This window comes from Haliotis asinina, chromosome 6, assembly GCF_037392515.1.
Source record: "Haliotis asinina isolate JCU_RB_2024 chromosome 6, JCU_Hal_asi_v2, whole genome shotgun sequence".
NCBI classification, from domain to species: Eukaryota; Metazoa; Mollusca; class Gastropoda; order Lepetellida; family Haliotidae; genus Haliotis; species Haliotis asinina.
The window spans coordinates 7910079-7936514 of NC_090285.1; the positions used below are offsets into that span (position 1 = coordinate 7910079).

General features: G+C 41.3%; 1 protein-coding gene across 1 annotated transcript in view; it reads left to right on the top strand.

Moving 5' to 3' along the window:
- Positions 1-26436, top strand: part of LOC137286201 (epithelial cell-transforming sequence 2 oncogene-like) — an 86714-nt gene that overhangs the window by 31991 nt on the left and 28287 nt on the right. The window contains exons 12-24 of the mRNA XM_067817917.1: positions 5047-5136; positions 5492-5674; positions 5997-6100; positions 6654-6746; positions 7527-7674; positions 8653-8843; positions 9404-9549; positions 9830-9898; positions 10381-10605; positions 11447-11603; positions 12300-12365; positions 12755-12846; positions 20706-20878. Coding sequence (XP_067674018.1) covers positions 5047-5136; positions 5492-5674; positions 5997-6100; positions 6654-6746; positions 7527-7674; positions 8653-8843; positions 9404-9549; positions 9830-9898; positions 10381-10605; positions 11447-11603; positions 12300-12365; positions 12755-12846; positions 20706-20878 — 1737 coding nt within the window. The remainder of the gene's footprint in view (positions 1-5046; positions 5137-5491; positions 5675-5996; positions 6101-6653; positions 6747-7526; positions 7675-8652; positions 8844-9403; positions 9550-9829; positions 9899-10380; positions 10606-11446; positions 11604-12299; positions 12366-12754; positions 12847-20705; positions 20879-26436) is intronic.

Sequence of the window (26436 nt, forward strand, 5' to 3'; positions counted from 1 at the left end):
AATTGTTATCACATCCACCCGTAGCACGTCCCACTGTAAAACAACTGAAAGCCGAGGCACACGATTTGGGTTTAGGCGGGTATTCCCGTATGAGGAAACCACAACTTTTAGAATTATTACGACAGAATAGAGCTATTGACCTACAGTTCGTGTGCACTGAGCGCGCTGTAGGCAACTATTTGAGAGGTTGGCACATGCACGTTGATAGAAACATAGACATTACAGATATCAAGCCTCTGATAGCTGATAAGGTCAACCAGGAACTAAATAACCTAGGAAGTATCAAGTTTCAGATCACAGTGAAAATGTCGCTCGATAAGCAGGTTGGGGACCTCACTGAGTATGTTCAGCCTTACTTCCGAGGTAAACAAGAGGTCGTCACACATACAGAGACCATTGACACATCAATCGATACCAGTTTTCAGCAGATACGAGAATACCTAGAACGCTACACACACTTGGGGTCCGGGTGGGCTGTAAATAAAATCGATAATGTCTATCTAGATATAGCTAACTACGTGCCGTTCAGAGGCGGGTCATACCTAGCCTTGCCCCCCTACTATAGGAACAAAAATGCCATAGTAAACGTTAAGAATAGAGGAAACGATTGCCTGAGGTTAGCTATCAGGTCAGCTTTATTTCCAGCTGACACTAATCCGAACAGGCCTTCTAATTATCCTCAGGATGATGGGCTCAACTGGGATGGTATAGATGAACCCACCCCCATATCCCAGATCACTAAAGTAGAAAAACAGAATAATCTGGCTATAAATATCTTTGGACACGAAGGTAACACAACAATAGTACACAGGGTCAGCGGGGTGAAGGATCGCCAAGTTATCAATATATTCATGATCCAGCGAGGTGACAAGTATCACTACACATGGATAAAACACTTTAGCAGGCTGTTGTATGACCAATCGGCACACAGAGAAAAGACCCACTTCTGTGAACGATGCCTACATGGCTTCACACGAGCTGATTTATTAGAATCCCACCGGGAGGATTGCCAAGGTGTGGGGCAGACGGCCATACGAGTCGACATGCCTAAGGAAGGTGATAATATCCTAAAATTCGGTAACCACAAGAACCAAATGTCTGTGCCTTATATCATATACGCCGACTTCGAAGCCTTGGTCACCCACAAAACACAAGAGCATAAAGCCTGTGGGTTTGGATACATTGTCGTCCGTTGTGACGGGGAAACGAAAGCTCCGGTAGTGTATAGGGGCCCTGACGCGGCTGAAAGGTTTCTAAAGTGTTTGCAGGAGGAAGAAAAAATTATTAGGAATGCATTGTATAGAATCGCTCCCATGCGTATGACCCGAGTCGACAGGCTAGCTCACGCTAGTAGCACTAACTGTCACGTGTGTGACTCACCACTTAACGGTGATTCGGTGAGAGATCACTGCCACATAACTGGTAAGTATAGAGGCGCGTGCAACCTCAAGCTTAAAATCAACCCTAAGACAATAAACATCCCCGTTGTCTTTCACAACTTGAGAGGGTACGACTCACACTTGATCATGCAGGCCATCGCGAAAATCGATGGTAATATAACGTGCATCCCCAACAACATGGAGAGATACATCTCCTTCAGCTTAAAAGGACTTAGGTTCATTGACTCGTTTCAGTTCCTCCTGTCGTCACTCGACAGTCTGGTCAAGGCCAACAATACCTTCCCTATCACCGATCGATACACAGACGCCGAGACTAGACCCCTGCTTATGAGGAAGGGTGTGTACCCCTATGAGTACATGGATAGTTGGGTCAAGTTCACCGAGACCAGACTACCCCCTATTGACTGCTTTTATAGCAAGCTGAATGAGGCGTCCGTCTCACGAGATGATTACTCGCACGCGACTAACGTATGGAATAAACTGGGTTGTAAGAACCTGGGTGATTATCACGACCTGTACTTGAGGACAGATGTACTGCTGTTAGCCGACGTGTTTGAGACGTTTAGGCGGACGTGTTTCAAGCAGTATAAACTCGACCCCGCATGGTATTACACCAGCCCAGGTCTGTCGTGGGACGCCTTGCTTAAAAAGACCGGAGTTAATTTGGAATTGCTCACAGATTACGACATGCACCTATTCACTGAGAAAGGCTTGCGAGGTGGGATTTCCATGGCATCCAAACGATACGCGAAAGCAAATAATCAATACGTGAAAGGTTACGATCCTAACAAGCCAACCAATCACATTCTCTACCTCGACGCAAACAACCTGTACGGCTGGGCCATGAGCCAGTATCTACCTACAGGGGGATTCGAATGGGTACCCCACGTTGATGTTATGGGGGTTGCACCAGATTCGAACAAAGGGTATATCCTCGAGGTTGACTTAGAGTATACCAAGGAATTACACACATCACACAACAGCTACCCCCTGGCCCCCGAACGTATGAGGGTTAACCCAGACTGGATGTCTGAGTACCAACATAACTTGTTAGGTGGGCGTGTGACAGACGTTGAAAAACTCGTTCCTAACTTAATGAATAAGACCAAGTACATCGTTCACTATCGCAACCTACAGCTGTACCTGTCGTTGGGTATGAGGCTGACCAAAATACACAGGGTGCTCATGTTCGACCAGAGCCCATGGATGGAGCCCTACATCAGAATGAACACAGACCTACGAAAAAAAGCCAGCAGTGATTTTGAGAAAAATCTCTACAAGCTCATGAACAACTCGGTGTTTGGTAAGACTATGGAGAACCTGAGGAAACGCGTGACCGTGAAGCTGGTTCGGTCGAGTGAGGAAGACAAGCTCAGGAGATTGATAGTCAGTCCGGCATTCAACCGTAGTAAGATATTCACAGACAACCTGGTTGCCCTACACATGAAGAAAAGCCACATAAAATTCAACCAGCCTGTTTACGTGGGGATGAGCATCCTCGATTTATCCAAACACCTGATGTACGACTTTTACTACAACGAGCTCAAGAAACAGTACGGCGACAGGTGTGAAGTGCTGTACACTGACACGGATTCCCTGCTGTTAGAAATTCGAACCGAGGACGTGTACGAGGACATGAAAAAACACCTCGATTTATACGACACCAGCGACTACCCTAAGACCCATACCATACACAGTACGGTAAATAAAAAGGTCCTAGGTAAGATGAAGGACGAGTGTGCTGGCACGCCCATAGCCGAGTACATAGGTTTGAGACCTAAGATGTACTCCATACTGAAAGCCGACAATAGTGAGATCCGGAAGGCTAAGGGGGTTAAGAAGTATGTGGTGAAACAACACATCAAACACGCCAGATTCAAGGAAGCCCTGTTCAAGACCCGTACCTTTAGGCATAAAATGAACACACTTAGAAGTGATGGACATAAGATATACGGACTGACTATAAACAAGACGTCCCTGTCGCCTATGGACACGAAACGTTGGATAGCTATTGATGGGATAAACACATACGCGTATGGACATGAAAAAATTTGAGGCTATTTACTACAGCCCGCGTGGGTACTGGAAAGGAGCTAGCGCAGTAGATAAGCTAGCTAAAATAGCGCGAGTACCCCCGGAGGAAGCCAAAGCGTGGCTTGAAAAACAAGCCCTGTGGCAGATCTATTTGCCGGCACCACGCTACGTGCCTAGAAGGAGGTTCGGTATTAACATACCTAATAGCGTTCACCAGGCAGACCTACTGTTCCTACCCCACGACAAGAGGTACAAGTATGCCTTAACCGTAGTGGACGTAGCCAGTCGTTACAAGGAAGCCGAACCCTTGACCACGAAAGATTCGGCCCAGGTAGCCAGAGGATTCGAACGCATATACAAACGCAGCCCGCTGACGTGGCCAACAGAGCTGCAAGTTGACCCCGGACGGGAGTTCATGGGTGCCGTGTCACAACTGCTAGCCAAACACGATACAAAGGTCAGGCGTGGCACGGCCAGAGCCCATCGCAGCCAAGCCATAGTTGAGAGATTTAATAGGACTTTGGCTGAGCGCTTGTTCGGCCATCAGTATGCTAGGGAGATGGCCACCCCTGGAAAACGATCGACTGAATGGGTCACGAGGTTACCCAAGGTGGTGTCGGCAATCAACCATGAAGTCACCCGTCTCACCGGTAAGAAACCGGCAGACGCTATCAAACTAAAATCAATAGTTGCAGAGTCGGCCGCTCCATTGCGTGGGAAGGAGAAACAGATACCAGATAGGGCCATAGTGAGGTATCTATACCAGCCGGGGGAACACGAGGGTGATAGCCGTAAGCGGGCCACCGATCCTATATGGTCAGTCAAAACTTACAACATAGATAAAGTGGATATGAAAGCCGACGAACCTAACTTATACTACTTGAGGGATGGGCCGGGTAGGGGGTTTGTAAGAGAAGAATTATTGATCGTACCGTACGGCACAGTGTTACCTCCTACCAACACACGTTAAGAGTAGCAAGAGCTAAGGGCCCAACCAAAGCCTTAGTTAGTAAATAAGGCGTTGTAGAAACTTTTTTTGAAAGTGTTTTAGAACCCCCATTCCCTATACTACTCATGGGTGTGTTCTTTGTTTAACGCCACACTCTACAGTATTTCAGCAGTATGACCATGGTCTGTGAATAGTCTAGTCTCAATCAGACAATCCAGTGACAGAAATTATGAGCATTGATCTAGTTACCACTGGGATATGATGAAATGTGTGAATTAAGTAAGTGGTCGCTTCTTAAAACAAGTATGGGTTGCTAGCATCAGTTCTAACCCACATCTTCACTGGTCACTATGTTAAGAGCACACTACATGACTGAAGGTGGACAAAACAGCTTGTACAGTTGTTTTACATTCTTGGCTTATGAAAGCCGAGAGTTGAACCCGACAGAGGAAGCTTTGACACCTCCATGTGACCTGCTTGCCTGTACATCAGATAAAAGGAGGACCCTTTCACCTTCATCCATACTTTGTATTGCTTAATATTGCATATCAAAGTTTTGACTAATTTATGCTTTAGTCTCATGTAAAGTTGATATGGATAGAGAATATGGTAATAACTGTTCAATTTAACGACGATGCCTCCTCACTGAGTTCCATGTTTCAGAGGCCGGGATGGAGCTGATGGTTCAGCTCAGTGTCCTCACGGGGATTCAGTTCTCCTCTCCAACTGGGATTATTGGCTCCTACAATCATGGTGAGTAGATTACATCAGCTCCTACAGTCATGGTGAGTCTGGGTTACATCGGCTGCTACAGTCATGGTGAGTCTGTGTTACGTCAGCTCCCAGTCATGGTGAGTGTGTTACATCAGCTTCTACAATCATGGTGAGTCTGTGTTACATCAGCTGCTACAGTCATGGTGAGTCTGTGTTACATCAGCTCCTACAGTCATGGTGAGTCTATGTTACATCAGCTGCTACAGTCGTGGTGAGTCTCGGTTATATCAGTTCCTACAGTCTTGGAGAGTCGGGAGTTCCATCAGGTCATACAGTCATGGTGAGTTGAACTCCTACAGTATTGATATTGACTATGTCTTTCTATTTGTTTCAGTGAACACAGAGTGGCTGATTCCATATAAAGATTGTCAGCCCACAGATAAGTATTTCTGCCCCAGCAAGCTCCGTGTATGGGCAAATGTGGCTGATCAAGCTCTGGAAGCTATCACAGACTGTCGGCAGATCATGGCGCCATACTTCGAGAAGGCCCATCGAGACATTGCAGCTCAACTTACCGGTCAGTGCACTCTATGTTCAATAACTGAACTCTGGCTTTCACTTACTCACTTACTCACTTACTCACTTACTTACTCTCTCACTCTCTCACTCACACGATCATCATCAGTAAACTGTGATATTAAGTTACTGAATCAATCACCCATTACAATAAGTGACGAACATTTATTTGTTTAAACTGTATTTAAACAGCTGAAATAGTGTATTAACTTTGTGCAACTTTTGTCAAGTTTTCATTCATTGAGATTCATTTCTACATGCAATATTTTATCACCACTATTTACTTGTTGATGTGTCTGAGATTAAGTTGTGTCTCTGTTCAGGCCAGGTGGTGTTTGATGCACTTGGTCAGACTGACATCCAGGGTTCTCACTCAATCACACAGGTCCTCACTGATGGACTCATAGCCCTTGGCAGCCAGAGCAATGTACGTTCCGTTCTTGCAATCAATGCTTCACTATCGATAGCTGTCAAGGCACAATTCATATTTTGATCCAATTACTCAGATGACATTTTGCAGGTTATCAAGTTTTACTTTTCATGTTTTGTCTTCAAAGAAATATGAAAGATTACTTAGTTTAAAGAAAACTATATTCATTTTAATGTCATTGAATCTGTACTCGTCACAAAACCTTGTCATACTTTGTTGACTACATTGTTACATGACTTACAGTTTTTTTCTTTTTTAAATCTTCAACGTTATGCTTAAAGAATGTCACAGAATCTGGTATAAGTGTTAAAACATCATGATACAGCAGGTGTAGAGTCCATCAAGTAAAAATAGGAATTAAAGGTTTACTGAGGTCCTTTTTTTAACTTGAATCTACCTTTGACTCCCTTAATCAATAATTCTAATATTAGGGAGATGAAAAGGACGTTTATTCTTCATTTCAAACCCTGGTTTATTCTTCATTTCAAACCCTGGCCCTGCAAGCTGCTCTGTTGAATTCTTAGGTTATACTTGACTTCCATGCCTCTAGGTTCAACCTCTTGAGTTCCTGGGTCAGTATCTTCTGGAGCAGGCAGGAGTCACTGAGATCTCTATGACAGCGAAAGCTGATAACTTGACACGGGTTAGTATTTTATGTATATTAAAAAAGTATATATGATGTTTCCATACTCCAGGCATTTGCAAGAGAGCAAGTGGTCAGTTATTAGTCAGCTCGGCAGAGCATTACGTTAATGGTTTGATTCATGGCTTTGTCAAACCAAAAGATGGTTACCCTGTCAGGAGGTTGTCACAAAAGAGCGAGAATAACAATTGGTATTCATGGAGTTGGTATATTGTGTCTGACCCAGGTATCCATGAAAGGTATTTCAGTAAGCATGGGATTTCAGTTGGAACTGTGTAGTATACAATTTACACCAGGCTCAAACACAAGTTTTACATTTAAACCGTGAAATAGAAATTTTGGGTGTGTGCCTGTGTTTATATGTTTACATTAGAGTGATGATGTGAGTTCCTCATTTCATGACCCTTGAAGTTGCGGGTTAGATTATTGGCCTTGAGTATCCTGTGCTTGTCATAAGAGGCGAGTGTTGGGAGCCTCCATATTCTCCAGAAAGTTCTTGGTGGGTTCGACTAGGCAGTGTTTCCTGGGAGAAGTCCCATTCGCTGTCTGGGCTGCGTGTAGAGGGGGCGAGGGCCCTGAGCTGATGATGAGCCTTACCGGCCTGACTGTGCCAGGATCACCCGAACCCTCTCTGCTGCATTTCAATCTTAATCTGTAAATAATAATAATAACAATAAGGCTGTGTCCACCATATGGCTGGAATATTGCTGAGTGGGGTGTACAACGAAACTCACTCACTCTTCGTTTCATACCTTATGTTGAGCTTGGCTTTATGCACAGACACGACAGACAGAACGGCGCAGTCGGGACACCATGCAGGGACGTGAAGGCGGGGCTGACTCCTCCCTGGACCGTGAGGTGGAACAGATCACCAGCGACCATTCCCAGCAGGAGGAGGAGGATGAGAAGGAGGACCGCGGGGAGAGAGGTGACTGTGACTGATGTGTCTGGTAGAGTGCTGGATCATGACATGTTTCGTCTGGTTGGTGGATCATGACCTGGTGCATCTGGTTGGTGGATCATGGCATGGTTTGTCTTGTTGGTTGACTGATGTCTCTGGTAGAGTGCTGGATCGTACAACATGGTTCTTGTGATTCGTGGATCATGACATGGTTCTTGTGATTAGTGGATCAAGACATGGTTTGTGTGGTTGATGGATCATGACATGGTTCGTGTGATCAGTGGATCATGACATGGTTCTCATGATTGACAGATAATGACCTGGTTCATCTTGTTTTTGTATCATGACATGGTTCATCTGATTGGTATATCATAGCATTGTTTGTGTTGTTGGTTGATCATGACATTGTTAGTGTGATAGATGGATCATGACATAAGAGATTGATTTATCATGACATAAGAGATTGGTGGATCATGAGATAGTTTAGTTTTTGGTGGATCATGACATGGTTTGTGTGATTGATGCATCATGTCATGGTTTGTGTGATTGATGCATCATGACATGGTTCATGTGATTTATGGATCATGACATGGTTTGTGTTGTTGATGCATCATAACATGGTTTGTGTGATTGATGGATCATGACATAAGAGATTAGTTTATCATGACATAAGAGACTCATTTGTCATGACATGGTTTGTGTGATTGAGAGGTCACAACATAAGGGACTGGTGGATCATGACATGGTTCGTGTGATTGAGAGGTCACAACGTAAGGGACTGGTGGATCTTGACATGGTTCATTTGTTTTTGTTTCATGACAAGGCTCGTCTGGTTGTTAGATCATGACATGGTTAGTGTGACTGAGAGGCGACTAACATGGTTCTTGTGATTGGTGGATGCTGACATAAGGGATTGGTGGATCATGACATGGTTCTTGTGATTGGTGGATGCTGACATGGTTCATGTGAACAATGGATCATGAGAATCTGCTGTTGTTCTTGCAGATGACCCACAGATGGACTTATCAGAGAAGTGTGACATCCAGGAGAAGATATCAAAGGATGAGAAGAACATATTGCGTCAACAGGAAGTGACAATGGAGAGGAAGACAGTCACACTCAAGACTCAGGACCTCAGGAACAAGTTTGGCACCATGACGACTGGCACCCTCCGAGCTACTAAGTCTCAGCGGCTGGTGAGTGAATTTAGTTTTACAACGCTTTTAGCAATATTCTAACAATAATATCCCAGGTATGACTCAAGTGCATATGTTAACTGTATCTGTGAACAATATAGATTTGACAAGGATGTTAAGAGCAATAGACCAATGGCAGCTGTTGAAACTTGTGTGAGCTAACGAACCATAGTTGACAGTTTTCCTCTTGAGACACTAAATCTGAAACTTTGTCTTTTCTGACCTTTGTTATGTATATCATTGTTGCCACTTGTTCAATGAACCTGTCATGGCACTAAACTTCAACATGTTGTGTTAGAACAGCATCACTTTATCATCCCAGCAAGGGATGTTTACTATAGAGTTTAGTGCGTTTAGTTTTCACGGCAGGGGACACCAGGAAATGGGCTTCACACATTGTACCCATGTGGGGAATCGAACCCAGGTCTTCGGTGTGATGAGCGAATGCTTTAACCACTAGGCTACCCCACCTCCCTGTTTACTATAGATGTTAGTATACTTGATGATTACAGTAGACATGTTGTACCCTACATTCACTATGTAACCTGTTCTTTGTCCAGACATCCCAGCAATTCACTGAACACCCTGAGAAGCGGACTCCAATAGCATTCGAGATTCTCACTAGTGAAATTGAGTACAGCCGCATGTTGCGAGCAGTCCGGGATGTCTACTACAAACCTCTCAAGTCAGCTCTCACTGCCAACAGGTGGGCCATGTTTTAATGATTGTGGAAAGAATGGGATGACAGTGAAAAGGAGACTATATATTGAAGGGAATAATATTTTTTATTGGCCAATCATCTTTAACCAAGGTTATGGTGGCCCTGTGGTATGAATCACAATCAGTTGGGTCTGGGTTTGAATCCCGCATTTGGCCAGATTTGGTTTGTCATAACCATGTCTGTTTTCATGAGATAACAGATGTATACGTGTTGTTAAACCAACTTGCCCACTACTTGTAAGATTTCCTGTTTGTTTCATTCCCAGGGCAATCATCAGCAGTCAGAATCTACATGTCATCTTCACCGATGTCATGGCCATCCTCACTATCAGCAGGTAAATTTTAACTTACAAGGTCAATTCTCCATTACAGAGTTAACTGACAATCTACAGATAAATTCACTGAAGGATCATGCCATCAGCAAACTCACCTTCAGTGACTGAACAGTCTCACCATTCACAAATAAACTCACACTGAACTTCAGAAGGTAAATACTATCTCTAACTAAACTCAGCGTGACTGGGTAAATGTGATAAATTCACATATTTTTCTCTCAACATTTGACTCCAAAACATCACTGTTATGACATCATAATATTGTGTGTATAGTTCAAGTATTGTCTCATATTCACAAAAAAAACATCCTGTAGCAAATATATGGTGCTGTTTGCAGACCAATCAGATAAAGGATTATGTGATATCTAAACAGGTAGATTCCTGGACAAAAGGTGTTTTGGGTCAGTATGTGGAAATAACTTTACAAGTTGCCATAGTAATGGTGATTTTGTTGACATGAACTTGAAATGACTCTCTTTCAGACAGCTGACCGAGGATCTGAAGAACCGGTTGGCCGACTGGAGCTTCCAGCATACATGCATCGGTGACATCTTCGTTAAGTTCTGTCTACAGCTCAAGGCATACACCAACTTCATCAACAACAACGAAGTCATCCTCCGTGCAATCGAACGCTGTAAGGAGCAGACACCAGAGTTCAGGGCGTACCTCCTGCGTCACCAACACATTCCTGAAACAAAGATGCTGACGTGAGTGTCACACAGACTTCATCTGGGTTTTTTTCTACTTGGAGGGGCAATAGAGCAACATTAAATTAAATTTGCTCATGGGGTTTTGTTTATGAATGTACAGGAGACTGAAAATGTATTGTTAATACTTTTGATATACAAAGGATAGAAATCGTTGCCAGTTAAATGAAAAGTGAAAATGGAAGAGAGGGTGATTACAATACAGTTAGACTGACAGTCTTTGAATGTGTGTAATTTTGATTGTAAGAACTAAACCCATTTAAAATGAGAAGAAGGCGCTGGGTGACCAGAGATTTGGGGAAATCTAGACGTGCTTCATTTGCTTTAGCATTGCAGAAAGGGATAGACTGTAGTGAAATTACATAAGTAATAAGTGAAAGTATTAAGTTCAGGGTCTGTGAGACAGATTAACAATACAGTGTACTTGAGAAGAGATGAGGTGGGTCACATGGAACTGTCAGCAGTATTTTAGCTGTGGATGTCCTCTTAATGAATGTATAGAATAGCTGGACATTCATAACACCCTTCGACCTTTGCCTCTGTGGTATACAGTCCCATTCAGCTTGTACAATCCTGTCCACACCTCCTTTGATAAATGTATGTTTAGTCGCATTGTTAGAACTGAGTACATGGCTATGCTATCTGATATATTTCATACCATAATAACTGTACTATATTGCTATGCCATGTGATGTTCTCCATACTGTACACCAAACCAAAATGTATGTTTAGTATCAGATGAATTTTAATCTTCTTCCTCCAGACCCTTCTCCACTTCCTTGTCTACCTCCTCTTCCTCATCTTCCTCTTCCTTCTCATCCTCCTGCATTTCTCCCCACAGTTTGCAGGAGCTCCTCCTTCAACCCAGTCGTCGGATCTCTGAGTATGTCACGCTGCTCAGCTGGTTCGAGCTCCACACACCACGTAACCATGCCGACCGCGAGGATTTGGCCAATGCCATTGCCACAATGCGGGAGCTTGATAAAGGCATCAAAGAGGTGAGAAAAAGAAAAGAATACATGAGTGAGTGTGGTTTTATGCCACTTTTAGCAATATTCCAGCAATATCATGGCAGGGGACACCAGAAATGTTCTTCACATTGAACACATGTGGGAAGGACGTCAGATGCATCTTGACACTGATGCACCCATGTGGGGAATGAAACTGATGCCTTCAGTATGACAAGTAACAAAACCACAAAACTACTCCACCGCTCCAATAGGAAACAGAACAATAGTGTTCTGCATGTTCTTATTGCTTGGGATTAGGATTATTCTCCATTAACTCATGGTTGTGGTAAGAGGCAACAAACAGGATCGGGTGGTCAGGCTCGCTGACTTGGTTGTCACATATCATCAGTTGTCAAGTGTGCAGATCAATGCTCACTTGGTCACTGAACTGTCTGGTCCAGACTTGATTACTTCCAGACTGCCATCATATAGCTGGAATATTGCTGAGTATGGTGTAACACTAAACTCACTCACTCAATCTGTTGCTAGGTGTTCTGCCACTAAGTGTTCTGCATTTCCTGACAGTAAGTGTTCTCATGTTCTGCGGCTTGGTGGTATTCATGTCCTGACAGTAAGCGTTCTTATGTTCTGCGGCTTGGTGGTATTCATGTCCTGACAGTAAATGTTCTCATGCTCTGCAGCTTGGTGGTGTTCATGTCCTGACAATGAGTTTCTGTGTTCCAGTGCAAGCGGCGTGTACAGAGGGAGAGGCAACTGGCCACACTTCAGAGGAGAATCATCAACTGCCCGGTAGGTCCTGTCTTGTCAGCCGCAGAGAGAAGTCCCTTGTCTCTGTTTTATGTACTGAGGAGATTGTTCAAGAAAAACAAGCAGCTTAGGAAAAATGTTTTTGTCCTAAACTTGATAATGGTTCATGTGTGCTACCAAATACATCCTATAGTGCCCTGGAGATGAGTCTCAGTTCAAGCTCTTTACTGAGCTGACCAATATCACAGTGGACTGCAGTTTTTTGTGTCAGTTTTGTCAGAAACAACAAATATATGCAGATGAGAGCATGCATCTGTGAACCAAAATAGGACACCTCTTTTCTGACATCATCTGAGTTTCCATGCTGTGGCTCCATTAGGAATTCTGGACAAGTTATTTATTGACTGTGATTATCTGTATATTGTCTGCAGGCACTTCTAGAAGCTAACCGCTACCTTATCAAGCACCAAGATGTAGCGAACCTGAAACCCCCTGAGAAGGACTCAGTAGTGCCAGAACGCAGGTGAGGGACATTTTTGGAACATGAACATGCTTCTTACCAGTCTTGGAGGCTGGAAGGACAATGGTTCTATACCAGTTAGGCTCATACCAGGAGATGTTAAAATATGCGACTCCCTCTGTGGTGTAGTAGATAGAGTGCCTGACAGGACGGCAGAAGGTTACAGGTTCAATCCCAGGCAACATGATACGAGATCTTAAGCTTACGAGAGTTTTGTGAAACCCTAATACCTGTCTGACAGTGACTGAGTGTATGAAGGGGCTTGTCAGACCTGAAATCCCCTCTGTCAGTGCTGGGTGTGGAATAAACTTCAATATCAAACCTGACAGAACCAACTGTCCAGGTTCAAGATACAATTTTATTCTAGATATTGTATAAAACATGCTGCCAAATATTTTTTTAATACCCTGGCTCCATTTTATATGTGATATGTTACTATTTTTCTCTATTTTTACCCCACCACACCTGAGAATTTGAGAAATAATTGTGTTAACTGTCCACGAAGACAAAACATTCTGTAAACATTGTTAGAACTGATTAAATAGTTGGACAACAGTTTAGCAAATCAGTAAATATTATATTTCTGAGTGTATAAAAGAAGATATCATTATTAGGGTGTGTCAAGTAATTGATGTCAAGCTGTAAAATTTATGTAGTTGTATCATTAAGACGTGCTTATTTCAAATGCTGTTTGTTTCATACATAAGCCGATTGCTTAGCGAAAGCCTGGCTGTCGTTCTACAAAACAATATTAGCACTTACATTATACGTTAGCCTATGTTTAAGTATGGCTGTTACAATCACCTTAGAGCTAATATTGCTTTGTGAACACAGTCCATGTGGCTTGGCACTCACATGGTACATATCCTGTTTCCGGTGTTGAGTATTTCTGGAATGTTGCTAAATTTTCTCAGAAAGAGATGGACCAAAGTACTGTCCAAACATAAAGGGAGATAATTACTGAGATACTCTCAGGGTATTTTATTACACTTCCCACGGTAAAGGTTTCCAGTATTGCAGTGATTCACTCATGTTCTGAGGCCAGTTTCACAAAGCTCTCAAAAGCTCAAGATCTCGTTAGTTTCCATGTAGCATCACTACCTCCTATGCCATAAAATAGAAGATACCAATGTTGGGAGAAAAGTTACGAGATCTTAAGCCTATAGGAGCTTTGCGAAACAGCCCCCTGATGAGATTACATGAGTTGAAAACACTGTGGACATACTCATTAAGGCTTGATGGATGTCTGTGTGTCTTTGTGGCAGTCGTACAGACAAAGCAAATAGAAGTATCTTTTGAAAATGAAGCACTGCAGATGTTTCTTTGAATTGTCCATAATGAAAGATATTATGATTGTGTGGGTGGCTGGGTGCAAGTCAGAAGCAACTATAATTGGTGAATATCAAGATTTTGTATGAATTGTGAAACTAGAACTTTCAAGAGCAAGGGATGAGAGACTGCCAGTAGTGTGGTAAGTTATGTAAAGATTGAGGGTTTCAGCTATTCAGCACTATTTAGCAAGTAATATTTCACCTATGTGACCATTCATAAATAGTCAGTCAAGTGATTGCTATTAAGAGTAACATCCCATGTATTTTTGGTTCAACGACACAATGACACACTGAACCTGACCTGCTGTACATATTGTCACCTCTCCCAACTCTCCTAGGGTCTGAATACACAATGGAATTTAGAAAGTGGTCAGATGTAGCTCATGCTATATTTGGGATTATGCTTTCTCAGTAAAGTACAGAGTCTTGTACTTTTGTGCAGTTGAGTCCCATCCAGGATTTGAACCCACTCTCTCAAAAGTCAGGCATTGTATCGCCAGCACACACGGTCAGCCATCCGTCCCACGCAGCCACCACAGCTTCAAACTTTAGACACTTTTGACCACTTTCTGAATGGCATTGTGTATTCATTGCTTTCGACCATGGCAGCTGTACCAATTTACACCTGACAAGTCAGTGATTTAGACTGCCAGTTTTCTTGCTGCTGTTTTTGTGTAGAGCGTGACCCTGCCTTGTGTGGCATCATCCCCACTCCTACCCCTAGTCATCATCGGAGTCCCACCCTGGCCTTCCAGATCCATTACCCCCATCCCACTCAGCATCCAAAAAGCCTAACCTCATCCTGTGTTCCATCACCACCTCCCCCCACGCCTTATCAACAACAGTAGAGCATAAGCCAGGCCTTCTTTCCATCACCCTCTACCCCACCCCTTATCAACAACAGTAGAGCACCACCCTTGCCTTCTTTCCATCACCCTCTCCCCCATTCCTCATCAATAACAATAGAGCATAACCCTGGCCTTCCTTCCATCACTCACTCCACCACCCCTTATCAATAACAGTAGAGCACCACCCTGGCCTTTGTTCCATCACCCTCTCCCCCACCCATCATCAACAACAGTAAAGCACTACCTTGGCCTTCTTTCCATCACCCTCTCCCTCATGCCTCATCAACAACAGTTGAGCATCACCCTGGCCTTCGTTCCATCACCGTCTTCCCCACCCCTCATCAACAACAGTAGAGCACCAACCTGGCCTTTGTTCCATTACCCTCTCTCCACCACCCTTATAAACAACAGTAAAGCACCAACCTGGCCTTTGTTCCATTACCCTCTCTCCACCACCCTTATAAACAACAGTAGAGCACCACCCTGGCCTTTGTTCCATCACTGTCTCCCCCACCCCTTATCAACAACAGTAGAGCACCACCCTGGCCTTTGTTCCATCACCCTCTCCCCCACCCCTCATCAACAACAGTAAAGCACTACCTTGCTCTTCTTTCCATCACCCTCTCCCTCACCCCTCATCAACAACAGTTGAGCATCACCCTGGCCTTCTTTCCATCACCGTCTCCCCCACCCCTCATCAACAATAGAGCACCAACCTAGCCATTGTTCCATTACCCTCTCTCCACCACCCTTATAAACAACAGTAGAGCACCACCTTGGGCTTTGTTCCATCACTGTCTCCCCCACCCCTAATCAACAACAGTAGAGCACTACCCTGGCCTTTGTTCCATCACCCTCTCCCCCACCCTTAACAACTAAAAGACATACCCACCAACCCCTTTCAGGACCTCTATGTCATCATCATGCACTTATCACCTTCTTACGGCCAGAATCGTCTGGGCCTAGAGCAACACTGATTGATCAATCAACAACAAGTTCAATAAAACAGGCACTTGTGCCACCCACATGTGTATAGGCTAATGAACGTCTATCAGTTATTTCAAGTCAATCAATACCCTAGGATATGTCTGGGTGAAGCACTCCTCTGTAAGAAAACCATCTTCCTTTTACTACAAACTATATTGTCAGCTGCTAGTAGTCTGGAGGTTGTCAGGGGACCTGCAACTCCTCCAGCTAATACGAGCTAGTTTTGACCTGACTATCACTGTCTTATAGTCCAGTGCTTCTTAAATGGGAAATTGACCGCAAACTGTGTCTGTGTTTAAGCTGCCGTCAGACTCTTTGAACTGATATTGACTGTTATAAAAATCTTTGGTATCCTAACAGCTGTATTAATCTTATTTGTCAGAACTGTCTTTGAAGTTAACAGTTTATTTGAGCATTGTCTGTGAGATGTGTATACAATTCAGATAGGCATCATTGTGTTGATGAAGACCGATCTGTTTATGAGGACTGAAGTTTCCTGAGTTGGCAAATTCCTATTAAATCAAAGTAAAGACTACCATATAGAAGAGGGTTTTTCCTTCAAAACTCATGTTATTTTGGCAGGGATTTCTCAGGACGTGATTGGAGGCCGACATTAGGACCTAAATCTGCAGCAAATGTATATAACAATTCTCAGATTGGACTGCACCATTTCCAAGTTCGTGTTATCGCTTTGTCAGGTGCCTTGTACATCACAAGCAGCACCAGCAAAGAAAAAGGGACTTTAATTTGTTGTATAACATTACTGCAGGGGATTCTTTGTTTAAATTCAATGACATAATTTTGGGAATTGTGAAGAGAAAAACACAAAAAAATATGTTTTGGCTGTTTTAATTTCAATTGAACAAAGTAATTATTTTTTCAAGTTGACCTGCAAGTGGTTGTTGATTTGGAATCCTCAATAAATCCCAGGGTTCCATCTTTGACAGTTTGGGGATTTTGTTAACACTTGCTCCAGACATTGTACACTGTATGGGCCTCAGAACAGATCTAGGTAAACCCCAGTACACTGCCTGATGAAGATGCCCGTCAACATCAGCAGCCAAAATAAATTACATCTCACAGACATGACTCATTTTGTAGGTAACCAGTTAAAGTTTTCAGTTACCCATGCTAGTCATAAGAGACGACTAACAAGATTGGATGGTCAGACTCACTGACTTGGGCGACACATATACTTGCATAGATTGATGCTCATGATGTCAATCACTGGATATTGTTCCAGTGAGAATGGCAGTTACATGACTGGAAGTTTTCTGGCTTTTAACAAACAAACAAGAATATGCAGTGCATGTTGTGTGAAGAAGGTCAGATTGCGATGTGCGTATTGACCGGTTAATCGTTCCATCTGTGTTTACCACTAATGAGCCACACCAGATACCATCAGACAGACATGACCTGTGCCACCTTCCTACTGCATCTTCTGTATCTTCCAGCCACATGCTACTTCTGGAATTGCTTGGAGTGAATAATCTGAAATTTGTCAATTGAATGATTCGTTGTAGTCCAGCCAGTTTCCCAGTACAGCTAGTTGCACATTGTGCTGTATTTGTACCAATGAAAATAACATGGCATTGTAATACAAGTGAATTCAAGTCATTTTTATTGTTGATTTGTCATTTCTTGTGTCAAAACTATTTTATTCGCTCCTCTTCGACAAGCATGGGTTACTGAAGAGTAAATTCTTACTCATTCCTATGGAACAGGTCATGTTTCAGAGTATGTATGGACATAAAGACAAGGTTAAATGTAGAATTAGAAATTGAACAATGTAAAAGTATAACTGAAGAGTGGAAAATGATTTGATGTAAGGAAATGAAATAGGATTCAATAAGTAAATAATGTCATTCTGAACATTTGTCTACAGTCATCATAACCCGTGAAGATCAAGGTTAGAATTGATCTTCAGCAAGCCATGCTTGTTGTATGAGGTGATTGAAATCTAGAACATGCAAGCCAGGGATGGATAACATGAGCACACTGTTTGGTTATATGTATGTACCCATGAAGGTTTGGATAACAATTGGCCTTCAGTAATCCATGCTTGTATTCCAGTTATGTAGATTGATGTTCATGCTGTTAATCACTGGATTGTGTATGCAAGACTTGACTGTTTACAGACTTCTGCCATGGAATATTGCTTAGTGAAGCATTAATGGGGCACTGATGCAGAGCAATTTCCGTGGACTGGTGTAAACTTTTGTTTTTCTCCCGTGCGTACCCGGATGATATCCCAGAATTCCGTAAGCGCAATTGATAGTTTAATTATAGACAGATCAACTTAGGTGAAGTCATTTTCACTTCATAACAAATGTATTATGAAAACAAATGAAACACTTTGAAGGTTAATCATCTGCCAGTGGTAGAAATGGTAAAAAACTATTAGGGCGGAAAAATAACGAAGCCAATGTACGTCTCTATATTTTGTCTCATAACCCTAATTGGTTTATTGTCATATTTGTATGATTCTGAAAATTAATAAAAGAACACACGATGTGCTTATACTCATAGTAAATTTCTAACATAACAGCAACATTTATACATTGTATAGATTGCCAATGTGGATCCTATTTCACACACATACGTGATCTAGTGTGTGTTTTCTTTCATACAGATTCTGTTGAATGCTACAACAAATAAATTAAAACAAAATGCAAATAATGAATGTAAAACAGACTAATGTTATAGCAACAATGTCAGACTACTACCTTGTTCAGGAATGTATCCATCAATATCCACGTAAAAGAAATCGTATTCCATTCATCTGCAGCTGGTATATAATCCTGCTCTGTGTCGCGTGTCTTACAACTGTCTCATTTGCGAAAAAGTAACACATCGTTTCACGTCTTTCGTTGGTGAAAACCAGATAAACCTCTCATTGGTCTCCCAAGATAGCACACCTGGCAACTAATTGTACGATGTCCACTATTCTAAATAATTTAGTTAACCAATAATGAGCAATCAATCAATCAACGCAAGGGTGGTTAATTCTTTGAAGGGAGGATGATGTTTTTGCACTCACTCTTTACGACAGGGTGTAGTCATCTACACACACTGCCTTTTGACAAATCCGCTAGAAGATAAAAGTAATTAATCAATCAGTGTGTTATCAGTTAATCCTTTGATCAATGTTTGTTTTTGTAACTCAGCTGATAAACCCTCTTGCATCACTTACATGCACATATTACATAACATACAATACATTTGCCATTGGGAACCTTTGTTGAGTAACCGAAGTGGTGCTACTACTAATTATACCTGTTATAAATTCATTAATTGACCATCCAGAGAATGATAACAAATAACACGTGTAGGTTTACACCATCAAACGCGAGTTACAGCAAGGAAGGTGTAATGTCTGTGTCGCATGCAGCCTGAAAACACTTATGGGCCGAAACTGTTTTGAGGATACCAACGGAACTTTGTTACATAAGGAATACATACAGGCATTTGCTGTGTACTTGGGTAAATAGGTGAAATAAGGTTTTTTTTACGTAAGAAAATTTTCAGATTTCTCTACCAAAGGCAAAGTCATCGTTTTTTGTTTATGATTTCAAATAAATCAACTGTGTGTTTTTATTATCAGAAATAATAAACCATTGTAGCTACCATAGCTACCAAAATTTACGTATGATATTTGCTATCACAGCTGAACCAACACTCAAAACTACCTATATATATAAAGCTTTGCAATCTTCCGTACTGAAACAAATGGCTTGCTACATGCCTGTAGACATCATATTTTCATGTAACATGATTAAATATCGAGGTTAAAAACACAGAAATAGGATCAAATTGGATCAGTAACTATCCCATCCAAGCATCCGAAAAGAACTACTCTGCTGGGATATTTGGTTACGATCAGACAAGGAATACCATGGATATTTTTGAACAAATGGCATATGATGGGCATCCGGCCTCCTGACTGTTAAGGTGAAGAAATTCTGCTAATATGGACAGGAGCCGACACGGTCGAAGGAGCGGGCGCTGACCAATTTGCGGTTTGGTTTCGTAATTCGACCGTTGGCGAGAAACATTATTCGCTCCACATCAGTGCCCCTTTAAACAACACACAAACAATTTGTCATCAAAGTTTAACATGTAATACAACCATAAATTGATCGACAATATACAGTGTGATTATATGACAATGAACAACTCCAAATCATGAGTTTGAATCCCAGTTATGATATTAGTCCGTTTGTGGATGCTAGAAAATAGCTATAAATTCTGTATTGGGACTACTGTACAAAGGTCCTGAAACTAAAGACCTTTGGTGATACGTCACTCTCACTCACACTCACTTTTGTTTAAAGCATCTGTGTTATTGTTGTTTGTGCATACAGCGTTTGTGTTGTTTTTGCTGTTATTTGTGCAAAGTGTATCTGTGTTACTCTTGTTTGTGCAAAGAGCCAGATACAGCTTTTGGGGAAAGGAGTGGTGCATACTCTTGAGACAGAGACACTTCATTTTCACCTGTTTGATAATCTTTCAGGACAAAAAGGAGCGGCACACCCCTGCACCCAACCACCCCTGGATCTGCCTCTGGTGCATAGGGTATTTAGGTTGTTTTGCAGTTGTTTGTGCATAGCGTCAGTATTACTCTTGTTGTTTGTGCGTATCATCTGCATTTTTTGCTGTTATTCCCATTTGTGATTATGTGTTGTCTTTGTTGCAGAGCATACCAACACACGGAGATGCTTGGTTTATACTTGTACAACGACGCCCTGGTGGTGACACGACGCACATCCAAGCATTTCCCATTCTCCCGCGCTGTGGAGTACACGTACAAGTTTGAAGCCAGCGTGGGGCTGACTCGACTTTCTGCGACGGAAATACCCGACTCTAAATGTGAGTACACCCATTAGTTTCTTCAGCAACAGCACCTTGTCTCAGACCTCTGTCAGTTCTGTTGACAAAGTCGGTACTTATTGATTTTTTTCCTCAGATTCCCTAACTTCCCGAAGATTTCTGATTTCCAGATTGTGGGCATCCATCACGATGCTACATATAGTATCATCAGTTGCTATATCATGGATGGGAGCTGACACTTCAGATTGCATAGATATAGTCTGTGATCAGTGTTTCACCTATGTCATGAACAGCAGGATTAGAAATGACTCATTGCATGTTTTCTTGAGTCATGAGCACAGTTCAAAGGTAAAAGCTTGCATATGAAAAATGAAAAAATGAAAAATAACCTAATGCACAATTTTTCAGCTTGTTCAGCAATGCAAGTCACAGTCTTTATTAATCATATATAGTCTTTCCTTTGGAGCAGTTCATCATGAAGAAATCACTATCTTACAGTCCCAAGGATGGTTTGTTGGGTAATCAAATATTATATGGCTGTCAAAATATCACTTGTAAGATCAGGCTTATGACATGCAACACTAAGTAGTATATTGCTCTTAGTGTGTGTATTTTCCAAATTCAAAACTAACACTTTATCAGGATATCTTCATAAACTAGAAAAAGGAGCACTTTGTATGAATGCTGTTGAACATTAAGAGGTTCGGGTGTCTTGTGTTTTATTTGTTTTTTTTCAAAGGGGTGTCAAAAGGGCATTCTTGTGGTTTAGGTGTTCACTTGGCACGACAAAAGTCCTGGTTCAGTTCCCAACAGGGATGCAGTGCATAGAACTTTAGTTTCCCATGAGGTCATATGCTTCATGTATTGCTATAAGCAGTGTAAAATCAATCAGTCAGTAAATCAACGCATCCTTCTCTCAAGTCCACTTGACCCACTGGCAATGAGTTGTACATTCTGCTCCACTGCCATATTTTATCAGAAAATTCTGTAATTGTTCCCATCTGTAAAGGAATACTGACTTACATTACTTCAAATCATCAACATTTTAAGGAAGATATGGTTTGTTTGAAAGAAAATCATTTCCTCCTCTATGTTCCTTCCTACAGGTTCAGATCCTTTTGGTAAAGGATCAACTCTGTTGCCTACGATCTCCCTCACCTGATGTTTTTCAAGGTCATCTCAAGACATATCTTTTGGGGAGATATTAAAACTGATTGGAATTATGCATGCTAAGAGCATGCCCACGAGGTGTGGGGAACAGCGCTGCACAAATGTTCTGATTATTATTATAAATCACCATCAAATTAAAAAATATTCTCCAGAAATATGTTTGTATGTTTTGTGATACAAGCAGGAATTACTCTGTGTATAACACACTGTAGCATATGTTGGCATTTTGTGTGCACTGTCATATGTCTTAGTGTTACTGTGTGGGGTTTTGGATATGCAGTATCAACTACCACCATCTAGAAGTATTAACAGGCTGTGTTTTTGTTGTTATTCCCTAAATAATGCGGGGTTTGTAAAATTAACTGTCTTGGCTGCTTGTGTAAAGTTTCTGGTTTATCAAGTGTGTAGGGCTTCTTCTCATGTCTCCTGCCTTGAGTTATCACACTTTAATAAGATTTTATGACAAGACCCTTCAATCCTAATGGATGAATCATAGAATAGCAGGCATGTCTGGGGCTAAAGTACAATTTACCGTTGGTCCGTTATATATATCTTTGCAACTCCTGGGTAAAAATGGAAACAAATCCATAAATTAGCCTTAAAGAGAGGCTATGTAATGCCAACAAACTGCAAAATCACTTTTCCAAATATGGTTAAATTTCTGAATGTCGTCATGACATTTTTTGCACATGATTCGTCAGATAAGCATATTTCCATGCTATGTCATCTGTAACCTGATTGGCTGACATTGACGTAATCTCTCTAAGTCTGCAAAACACAACAATCATGTTAAGATCTGAATATGTTTTCTGTTGAATGGAGTGAAATATGTAATCTACTTGAACTATTAAGAAATTTACTGAAGATAAATATTCATTTGTTTGGAAATATTCATTGTGGCCAAAATACGGAGATTATTCACATTTTAGTAGTTGATACTGTGTCATTGCATATGATACTGTGTCATTGTATATGATACTGTGACATTGTATATGATACTGTGTCATTGTATATGATACTGTGTCATTGTATATGATACTGTACCACTGTAACTGTATATGATACTGTACCACTGTATATGATACTGTGTCATTGTATATGATACTGTGACATTGTATATGATACTGTGTCATTGTATATGATACTGTACCATTGTATATGATACTGTGTCATTGTATGTGTAACTTTGTCATTGTATATGATACTGTACCATTGTATATGATGCTGTGCCATTGTATATGATGCTGTGTCATTGTATATGATACTGTACCATTGTGTGTGATACTGTGTCATTGTGTATGATACTGTGTCATTGTGTGTGATTCTACACCTTTGTATATGATACTGTGTCATTGTATATGACTCTGTACCATTGTATACATGATACTGTACCATTGGATATGATACTGTGTCATTGTATAGGATTCTGTACCATTGTATATATGATACTGTACCATTGTATATGATACTGTTATTGTGTGTGATACTCTGTCATTGTGTATGACACTGTGTTGCTGTATATGATAGTGTGCCGTATATGATACTGTCATTGTATATGTGTCATTGTGTCTGATACTGTGTCATTGTATAATATTGGTCCAGTATTTCAAGTATCAGGGTAGAGTGAATGACTGAGTATGGGTTTATACCACTTATTGCAATATTCCAACAATATGACATCAGGGAACACGAAATAGACTTCATACACTGTACCCATGTGGGGAATCAAACCCAATTCTTCAGTGTCTTGAGCATAACAACTAAGCTACCCCATTGCTGCTATCAGGGTAGAGGTTAATTGTGATTTGATGATCAGTTTCTGGAGGGAAGTGTTATCAATTGGTGTAGGAAACTCTACGAAAGTTAGATTATTTCTAATTTGCAAAATATTTATGTTATCTGAAACATGGTTTTGCATCTTTTGTTTATATATCTGTTGAAATGTTATTCTAAAGGGTCCTTTTCTTGTAAGTTTACCTCTAATCACAAAGACAGTTGGGATTTTCATGTATATTTATATTGTTATTTATCAACCTAAATGGGACACAGATGAGTCATTTTACAAGTGTAGGCAAATTCATTGAGGACACAAGTCAAACAGGATCTTTTGCCTTATCAGTGCACAGAGACCTTTCTGACATGGGGATTTTTCCCCAATTGATACTGCTCGACAAGCAAACATGGGGTCCTTGGGACCTGCAATTATTCCTTTGAGTGTCGTTGTAGGCAATGTTAAACTAATGCTTAGTCTCTGAATATATATAATTTTGATAGTAACAAACAAACCCATTTTAATTGAAAAGGAGCCCCAGAGGAAATCTAGATTCGCTTCATTTAATGCTTTAACAGTGCAGAGAAGGCTTGGCAGTAGGCAAAATAATGAATCATTGATCATATGGACTGGGGGATGAAATGATGCAAGTAGTTGATCTGAAAGAAACAACCAAAGTCCTAGATGCGTTGTGGGTACAATGAATAATATTGTGCGTCCCTAGGGATGCAGTATAAAGATTTTCTGCGTCCATTCTCCAAATTGATACGTAGTGGAGGCTTATTTTCACATCATGTTACACCCTGTATGATGTCCATATTGTTATCTGGCTTTGTTTTGATGCTATTTGAACATCTCACTCAGGATGTAGATTCTGGAAAGGGGAGGTCTGTTATTCTAAGGTTAGAGTAGCATCTCCCGAACAAAATGCAGTCTCTCCAGCTCTACTAAGAAACAGGCTTAATTGTAATTATATTGACTGTTGTCACTGCCTGAAGTGTTGTAATATAACCAATCACTGACCATGTGATCTAATATACATTAATGCGCTCATTCCACAGAAAGTTGCAGTGTTTGAGTAACATCTGGGCAGGTTTTACATATATTGCCCATCTTTTTTATGCAATTGCTTCTGTTTGGAATGAGATGTTGTATTTTCACAGAGAATTTTATCAAGGCGCACGTTTGTAAACAGTAGATTATTTCTCCCTCCTCATCTTCCATGGTGATTAGAAGGATATGGAGGTATTCTAGAGATCCTCAGTATGAGTTGGCACTCATATTAAATGTGTCAGGCAGTGTGCACCAGAGATATCAAAGTTACCTCCCTTAGACCTGAGGGGATTTATGGTGTTATTGGTTGACAGTTATGTGTGTCAGACTGCCATTGAAAGATGAATAATGACTAGTCTTGTATTTTGGTCAGATAGAGTTACCTCCCCTAGACCACCTTGTTGAGTCAAGTTGCATTTTTTAAGAGATCAGCTGATTTTCGGGTCTTCATGTCGAGTCATTCCCTGTGTAATGCTGGAGTGTTGCCATGAGTCAGACCAACACGAGCATTGATTTATCAACTTCTGTGAGTCACTGCAGCTCGTATCTCTGACAGTTTTATCACAAACACCTACCTGACTGAAATTCTCATGATAAAGAGCTCTTCAATGGGTGCAGCAATAGTGGAAAGCTTATTAGGCATTTTCATTAAACTGTATTCAAGCTTGTTTTGTTACAATATAAACCAGATGTAACTTTGTCTTGTTACAGTGAACTCAGTGTAACTTTGCAGAATGTTACAGGGTATATTTGGTGTAATGTCTTGTCTCATCACGGTGGAGATAATAGATGGCCTGTTGTATGTTATTACCTGTGTGGGTGAAAATATCCTGGTAGATGTTTTCTATACAATGCCCTAGGACAAAATATCACTTCACCATGGTGACATGACGTCATGAACAATGCAATGACATCATTTTCTTCTATGACATTGCATTCTACATGCAGTGATGGGGGTAGCCAGCTAATATTTGAAAGCAGATTTGGGTTTATTTTCCTGAAGTTGACGACTTTGGTAATAAATAGAACATTTTTTTTGTGCCCATATCATACTATGTTAATGCCATGAGTGCCTAAATATCCGGATGACTTGAGCACCTATAAGATATCTTCTGTTTGTTACTGGATGTCTATTACAGTGTATAGGGTGTATGTAACTTAGTGTCCTGAGTCCTGTACAGTTGGTTATTCAGACGGGGTCACCCCACGTCTGGTGACCGACTAAGAGTCCATGTACTTCTAATGACAACCCTACTCCTGGTCTCACCCCAGAGATCCAGCACTGAGGTTCAACATCATGTAACAGCTGGTTGGACTACAGTGAAATTAGAATCACCTATTTATGTGAATTACACTTTCATCAGTCAGGTCAACAGAGCAATACGTACACAGTTACATTGTGATTCATGGGTAACAGGTACTCAGATATTACCAGTGGTCTGAAAATTCGAGTGCCAGTAAGTTCATTTGATTTCATTTGTAACGCTTGATTCTGTTTTTATAACATGGAAATGTGTTATTAAGAATTTTTAAGAAAATAGATCGTGTTTACTGAACCAAGGCCTAAGTCACGAAAGTGGATTTTATTTCTTGGGATAAAGAG